The 7897-nt window shown below is 48.7% G+C and overlaps 3 protein-coding genes across 3 annotated transcripts; 2 read left to right on the plus strand and 1 right to left on the minus strand.

Annotated features, from left to right (window-relative positions):
- Positions 1-209: 209 nt before the first annotated feature.
- W97_04980 (uncharacterized protein) lies at positions 210-2197 on the plus strand (the record flags this gene model as incomplete). Its single annotated transcript, XM_007782868.1, has 7 exons — positions 210-392; positions 447-593; positions 646-914; positions 962-1670; positions 1732-1839; positions 1892-1966; positions 2024-2197. 7 exons carry the CDS (start codon positions 210-212, stop codon positions 2195-2197), a joined length of 1665 nt encoding a protein of 554 aa, XP_007781058.1.
- A 1204-nt stretch (positions 2198-3401) lies between these two features.
- Positions 3402-5297, plus strand: W97_04981 (uncharacterized protein; the record flags this gene model as incomplete). Its single annotated transcript, XM_007782869.1, has 3 exons — positions 3402-3692; positions 4065-4410; positions 4642-5297. The coding sequence occupies 3 exons, from the start codon at positions 3402-3404 to the stop codon at positions 5295-5297; spliced, it is 1293 nt and encodes a 430-aa protein (XP_007781059.1).
- Positions 5298-5742: 445 nt separating this feature from the next.
- Positions 5743-6431, minus strand: W97_04982 (uncharacterized protein; the record flags this gene model as incomplete). The annotated part of the gene is made up of 1 exon (XM_007782870.1): positions 5743-6431. A coding segment is annotated over one exon (689 nt), but the record flags the coding sequence as incomplete, so codon positions are not given.
- Positions 6432-7897: the final 1466 nt, after the last annotated feature.

Consider the following 7897-nt stretch of genomic DNA (forward strand, 5'->3'; position numbering starts at 1 on the left):
CAGCCTCGTTCTCCGCATGTTTTTGTGGGGAAAAGAAAAACAGCCTAAGCAGGATGATGCTAGGCACTCCTGCGACTCTCCGTTTCAAAAGGGGACATAAGCGGCTCTCGTCGCTTGTCTAATCTCGGTTTCGAGAGCTACATCCCTACTTCTCGCGTGAGATCTTGTACAGTAATCCTACAGTGCAACGTTTACGGCTTACCATCACGATGGCCGCATCCAATACACCAGAAAACGTGCGACAGAAGATCGAGCAGGAGCTGCACAGCGAATTGCTTCCTGGCACCGAATTGATGACCGAAGTCGCCGGCGTGCATCTCGTTCACGCTCACAACGCTCCGAATGCCGTGGCATTGGTTCCTCAGCCGTCATTTGATCCCTCTGATCCATTGGTGAGATTCCCAGTCTAAGCTTCAGGTATAAAAATCTTATTAACATCGTCCTAGAATTGGTCTAAATTATGGAAGACAATCGTGTTGGCGAATCAAGGACTCTTTGTTTTATTGAGCATCATTACAACCTTGTCCATTGCTCCCCTCACGCCCATTTACATGGCTGAATGGAATAAAAACCAGACAGAGGTGGCACTATTGGTCAGTGTGTGCAGAAGAACGAACATGAGCCGGTCCAGCTAACTCTCAACAGACAGGAGCCGCCGTCGTTGCGCTCGGATACGCCAATTTTATCATTATCCCATGCGCCGACGTTTTCGGCCGTCGACCGGTACTTTTGATCTGTTGTGCCATCACGCTTATATCCGATATCTGGCAAGCCGCCGCAAAGTCGTATAATTCTTTCCTCGCGGCTCGCATTGTTTCGGGTCTAGGAACGGCGGCAAATGAAAGTATCATGACGATCGTCGTGACTGACATAATCTTTCTCCATGAACGAGGACGGTTCGTCGGGATTTACTTGTGAGTTCCCAGTTCAGATCGTCATACCGTGTTCTAACGAGTTAAAGCTGGTGCTACTTTGTCGGTATCATGCTGGGCCCTATCATCGCAGGCAACGTCGCAGCCCACGTCTCCTGGCGCTGGTTCTTCTGGGCCTGCACCATTTCCCAAGCCGTCAATTTCGCCAGCTTGATCTTTTTCTTCCCGGAAACTCGGAGAACCAAGGCGTTGTCCGCTCCGCCCACCACCCTGGTCGACACTCCTCCCATAAAGGGGGATGACGAAAAGACCATCCGAAAAACGGACCTCCACGCAGAATACCAAGAAGAAACAGGAGCAGAAGTCGACATCATACCGGTAAACCAACATCTCGGCCGCGGCCGCCCCAGTCGCACGCAACTCAACTTCTTCCAATCCATTGATCGATCAGCCGTCAGTACCATCCTGCACCACATTGTCACACCCATCGAGATATTCTTCTACCCCATCATCTTCTGGGTCTCCATGGCCGTGGGGGCCGCCGCAAATTCCCTTCTCTGCGTTAACCTCATCCAATCTCAAGCCCTCGCTGCGCCTCCTTATAACTTCAGCCCGGCAAATGTCGGATTTGCCAATTTCGCGCTTGCCGTTGGAGCCATTATCGGTCTCGCTGCCGCGGGTCCGTTCTCAGATTGGATTGCCATGAGAGCCACGAGACGGAATGGCGGAATCCGTGAGCCCGAGATGAGACTTCCGGCACTGATACCATTTATTGTTGCGGCTGCTGTTGGGATGACCGTGAGATGGCTCCTTTCCTTCCCTCGTCCCACGATGCCTTCTGCTAACATATGTGATTTAGGTTGTTGGAGTGGGGTTCCAGCACCAGTGGCCTTGGGAACCAGTAATCATTGTCGGCTTTGCCCTCGTTGGAGTACTGTCCGTCAGCATACCGACAATCACTATCACCGTATGTCTCTCCCTTTACCATTTCCCACTATACTAACAATACTCTACAACAGTATGCCATTGACTGCTACAAACCGATCGCCGGACAGATTATGGTCACAGCGACCGTGACGAAGAACACATTTGGCGTAAGATCCCCTAACATTCACTACGTTGCTATTGTATCTGATCATTTTCTTCTATAGTTCGGCATGACATACTTCGTCAACGACTGGGCCGCAGAGCACGGGTTCGTCCCTCCTCTCATGCTCCTCATGGCCATGACGGTGGGATTCAGTCTGATCGGAATGCTTGTTTCCCTAGCGTACGGCAAGACGATGAGGAGGTGGACGCGGAATGCGAAGCTGCATCAGTTTTAGTCTTCCTTTATATCAATGTCTCTGAAGGCAGGGCCTCTGCTCGATCTTTCTGTCGCGATTCAGAACAAAATGACTTGATTTGGAGAATTAGGTGCAGGCGCCGCGGAGATCCGTGAGGGGCCCCTCGCGTACGTAATGTGTATGACAAAAAGTATTCTAAAGTTCCGCTGCGAGAATGAGTTTAGTTAGTGCTCTTGTAACTTGTACTAGAGCTTGAACGCGCGATCTAGCTACCTTGATTCTAGATAAGATTTAGTTACTATATATCACGTGATATTATATAGTACTCAATAATACTATAGAAGATTCTAGATAACTTTCTATAGATATAGAGACTCTTTTCTTTCTTAGAAAGAGAGTAAGAAATAAGATAAGATAATAAATAGAAATAGTATTATTTATATATCTACTAGTGTTTCTTAAAGACTAGTAGTAGCTAGTAATACAAGTACTACTTTCTTCTACTATTCTTACTATCTATCTCTAGACATATAATCCATTCTACTAGTAGTAGCTAGTAGTTATATAATAGCTAGCTAGAGCTGGCTATTTTTCGGTTACATACTAGCTCTACTAGTACTATCTAATTAGACTGTAACAAGCGGCCTCTCTCGGCAAAGACTCTTGGCACGGCTATCCGGCAAAGTTACTATTTACCCGGTTACTGTTGGACTAACTTCCCCGCAAAGCTAGGGGACGCGAAACCTGATATTCCCTTATATATGTTCACATAGCCGGACGATACAGCCTTGCTTGCTGTACCCATTATGATAGCAACAGCATCTAGTCCTGAGCAGACGGCCCCATCGCCTAAGCGCCGTCTGCAAGACAACAAACGAAAATGCCCAATCTGTTCACGTTCTTTCACCAAGACAGAACACCTGGAGCGCCACGTAAGGTCCCACACCAAAGAGAAACCGTTTCAGTGTCCCAGATGTCCTAGGAAATATGGTAGAAAGTGAGCTGGTACCTATAAATGGTTGTATTGAACGGCTAACATGTATCTACCAGCGATACTCTGCTCAGACATTTGAAAGAACACCCTGGCACGCAACGAAACAGTATCGACCAAGGTTCCAATGGTGATACAATCTTACCAGCGACCGGCATCAGTTCGCCTCCTTCACCGGCTTTGCCGGCAGACGTAGAGAACTATGCTAGCTCCACGCCCCCAAATATTGTAAGGGGCATTGACGCCTCGCCGATGGGCAGCGGTGCGCCACCGCTAGAGATCGCGCAGAGCTATCGCGATGATGGTTTCCAGAGCCAGTTCAACGAAGACCAACGCATCTCTTCGGATACAACTTATGATGAGGCCTTTACGTCAAGGTTGCTACCGCAGTCCCATTATCCAGCCCCTGCACCGACGGACTTCGATTTCGAGGCTCAGTTCTCGTCTTGGCTTATCAACAATGACTTCGATAATTATGCGTTCGATTCGCATCTCCTTACCTCAATGGTCGAATTGGGTCCTGCGTGGCCTGAAAATCCCCCGGTAACATCCAGGACCAGTGATAAGCCGCTTGCAAGCATACGGAGCCTCTGGTTCACTAATATTAACGAGCCTCAAGTGGACCAGCCCATCTCAGGTGTTGCAACCCCCGTAATACACCAACAACGGATAGAGGTCGACGACGACTACCGACAGGCGCTTAACAGAAGGCTTCAAATTCGGCCGCTTGAACATTCGCTCCCCTCCGCAGAGTTTCTCAATCTATGTGTCCGATCCTATTTCACACGTTGCCATCCTGTGTTTCCAGTCGTTCATGCGCCGACCTTCCGTCCTTCGAAGGCCAATTCCATCCTCTTGCTCTCGATCTGCTCCATGGGAAGTTTGTTCACAGGTTCTGCTAGTGCTGTTCAACAGGGTACGCAGATATTCGAACGTTTGCACAAGGCTATCCTCGCAAACTGGGAACGGCTGATGGCAAGAGGTCCGGAGGAAGTGGTTTCCATGGTACAAGCCGCCCTCATTGGACAGACTTTTGGTCTCCTTTCGGGTGACGCAAGGCACTTGGCGATCATGGATGCCTTCCATGGCACTGTCATTTCGTGGGCCAGAAGAAGCAAGATGTTCGACACTAGACATACGATTCAACTTGAGCCTGGCCTCAGCGGCCAGGATCTCGACTACAGGTGGCAGGAGTGGGCCCGAACAGAGGAGCTCATCCGAATCACACTCGGTCTTTACATACACGATGCTGAACTAGCAAGTATATTCCACCACGAACCGCTTCTGCGTCATTCCGTAAGGCGACTTCCAATTGCGGCTTCTAATGCTCTCTTCATGGCATCAAAGCCTCAAGATTGGGCTTCGCAGTACATCAATGAGCCAACCACCAGGTTTCAGCAGTCTTCCAGTACAGCCTCTGCAGACACACCAGACAATCAACGCCTCCTCAATCTTCCTGCGACCAACATTTTCACCAACTGTGCCGCACTAGAAGGCATATCTGTTACCATAATTGAAGCGAGGATGAGTGGATCGCTAAGTGGGTCGCTTATCAAAACAATCCAGGACTTGCTGCTGAATTTCCATGAGCGACTCCTGCCCAGTGCCACTTCACCGCATCCCGACCACCTAGGCATGAGGATCCTCTGGCATCTTACGTTCATGTCCCTTTTCTCAGATTTCGACCTCCTCGAGAAAGCCATTGGTCGAGAGGGTCCAAATTTCACAAACGAAGAGCACAACAGAATCAGCGAGTGGGCAAATTCGGCGCCGGCGAAGCGATGCGTGGCTCACGGTCTGCTAATCCAGAAGCGACTCGAAATCTTTTCCCTAGGATTTGAGCCTGCACTCCATGTGCCACGCGCGATGTTCCTCGCAGCTGTGTGCTTCTTCTGCTACTCTAAATTCGGCACCCACGACGATGCAACCTTTGAAAGCTTGGATTTTCCGGAGTTCAAATTGCTTGGAACTAACACGGCATCGCTTCTATTTGAAGCAAACGGGTACAGATACGGCCGGCCAGCGGCCATTGAGGCTAATGGCCTTCTTTGTGGACTCACTGATCTTCTGCAACGCATTGGTCACTGGGAGATTGCACGCAAGTTTGCTTCGATCTTGGGCGCTCTAATAAACAACGAATCCAATTGATTGGTTTGTAACTCGGAGGATAACTAGTCTTTACGCAACGACACACTATACTCGACAAGAGTTGTTCACAAGTGCCTGTCATATAGTTGCTAGGGTTAAGCACCCCGCTGGGTTAGCCGCGAGGGTGAAGTGGATTTGTGGGGGAGAGGCAAATGGATTTGTGGGGTAGTAACCTAGATGCATATAGTGTTCTAACAATGTGCGTATTCGACGCTGCGGGCATAGTATGGCGTTGGTAGCACCTGGATCTTGTTCGTCATGACACAGATAGTCGACGTTAAGCAGACGCTACACAGGCTTCAGCCATGACAGCAGGCAAGCAGAGCTCAGAGTACTTTTGCGTAGCCAGGCAATGCCTTACCCAAGGATTGGGTTCCTTTACCAAGTACTATTTCAGGTAAATTGCTTTCCCGAGTATTTGTTAGCACGTAGTGCTGCCCAGATATTACCGCTTCAACGAATCTAGAAATGCCAGTGACGCTTTCTGACAATCCTCAGACTTTTCTGTAAAGATCTCGTGGCCTTTTCCATAGATGACCTCGATCTTCGAGCCCTTGACTTGCCCATGGATGTCCATCTGTTCTTCCAGCTTCGTCGCTGCGCTGTTCGCCGGAGCCAATATCAACATTGATATGTTGATATCTTTCAGGTACGGCCGAGCGTCTATCGTCGATAAGAACTCCGCGTATCCTGCCAGGCCCTCACCGCTTGCGATCGCGACCTGTTCAATCCACCACTTCAGTTGTTCTGAGTCCCCGGCCGGAACTGTGCCAGGCACTTTCGACAACGCTTCTCCCCATCCGCGCGACCCTAATTCTCGACAAGCGGCTGGCCAGCTTTCATGCCCGAACGCAAACATCTTCAGAGCAGGAGGTGGCAGGTGAGTTGGTGACGAGCAGATAATGAGCGAGTGCAGGCGCTCAGGATACTTTGCAGCGAGCGCCTCGCCGATCGCGCCACTAGTTGACTCCCCTAAGAAATGCACCTTCTGCAGCCCTAGCTGATCCAAGGTGTCGATGATCTCGTCGAGTATAGTGTCCATCGAGTAATTGTAGGATGTACCACACGGCGGGTAGCTGGACCGACCGTGTCCGCGCGCATCTCGACGGATCACCCTGTATTTGCGTGACAGAGCTGGCACCCAATAGTACCAGTGTGCGGCGTGACGAGCGAAGCCATGTTGGATAACAATCGTCTCATAGGGTTTCCATGGATCGGTAAAGCTGTCGTCGATTACATGTGTGATCTGACTGACTGACTGACTGACTGACTGACTGACTGACTAACTGGTACTGCATGCCCTATTCGTTCGAGGGCTGCTCCCAATTGACTGACCCTCTAGTTGGCTGCTAAACCATCACCCTACCCGCACTAAACTACTCACGCTAGCACTAACTACCCGCCCCAGGTAGAATAATATAATCCCCCGCCTCCAGAATTCTACGCCGCTAGGCCTATCTATAGAAGCCTTCGTCTATAGAACCTTCCCCTTATATAGCCCTTAACTAAATTATAGCCGCGCTAACGTAAATATAAATATAGATATATCTAGTAACTACTATACGTCGCTAGGCTACCCTATATATCCTTCTACTTCTATATATCCTATTTACCGCCCCTTACCTACACCTTTCCCCCCTTTCTCTATACGCCTTAACATCCTATTAACCGCACTATAGATTTAGATCTATTTAACTACCTCCTAGACCTTAAGGTCCTCGTCTACTAACTATATAAGCGCGCTATTACCCTATTCTATATTTAGACCCACCTAAAAGACTACTATAAGAGCTATCTATCCATATAGTCTCTCTCCACTATAGGCCTAGCTATAGCCGCCCTCCTTAAGTAGTATCCGCTCACTAACCCTAAGGCGGACTCCTTTAAGCTTCTAGCCCTATTCACCCCTACTATTCTAGACGTTCTAATCTTTAAGAACAGCCTACTATACCTATAATACCCCTTTATAGGGCGGAAGTAGAAGACCCCATAGAAGCACCTCTACATCTAGTATAAGGTAGGCTTTAGTTATAGGGGCTAGCCTGCTAAGTAGGTAAAGAATATAGCTACTAAGTCTCTACTATAGACTATTTACTACTAGCGCCTCTTTACTACTAGCTATACTAGCGGCTACTCCGCTATACTATCGCCCGCCTAGTAATAGTAGTAGGAGAAGAAAAAGAAGGAGAGAAAGATTTAGACTTAGCACCTAGGGGCCTAGATAGTTCCTCTAGCGGATCTTATTAGGGCCTAGGTAGACTAAGTGCTAGAGGGAGGCCTTACTAATATAGAGGTAGAGAGTAGTATAATTTAGGAAAGCTCTTCTAGAATAGAGGTGTTCCCCTAGCTTAAGATAACCTAGTAGCTCTACTACCTATAGAGCTATAGTATAGTAGACGTCGCGCAGCTCACTAAGACCCCTAACCCTATTAGTAAGCCTATACTAGAACTTATTAAATAGAGCCTTAAGTAGTTAGTTAAGAGGGCGCGGTAGTTAATTAGTAATAGGAAGATTAACGCCTTTAACTAGACTAAGATTAATAGCCTTTTTTAATTGGCTCAGGCTCAGGCTCAGGCTCAGGCTCAGGCTCAGGCTCAGG

The sequence above is a fragment of the Coniosporium apollinis genome (genome assembly GCF_000281105.1).
Source record: "Coniosporium apollinis CBS 100218 chromosome Unknown supercont1.22, whole genome shotgun sequence".
Classification (NCBI taxonomy): Eukaryota; Fungi; Ascomycota; class Dothideomycetes; genus Coniosporium; species Coniosporium apollinis.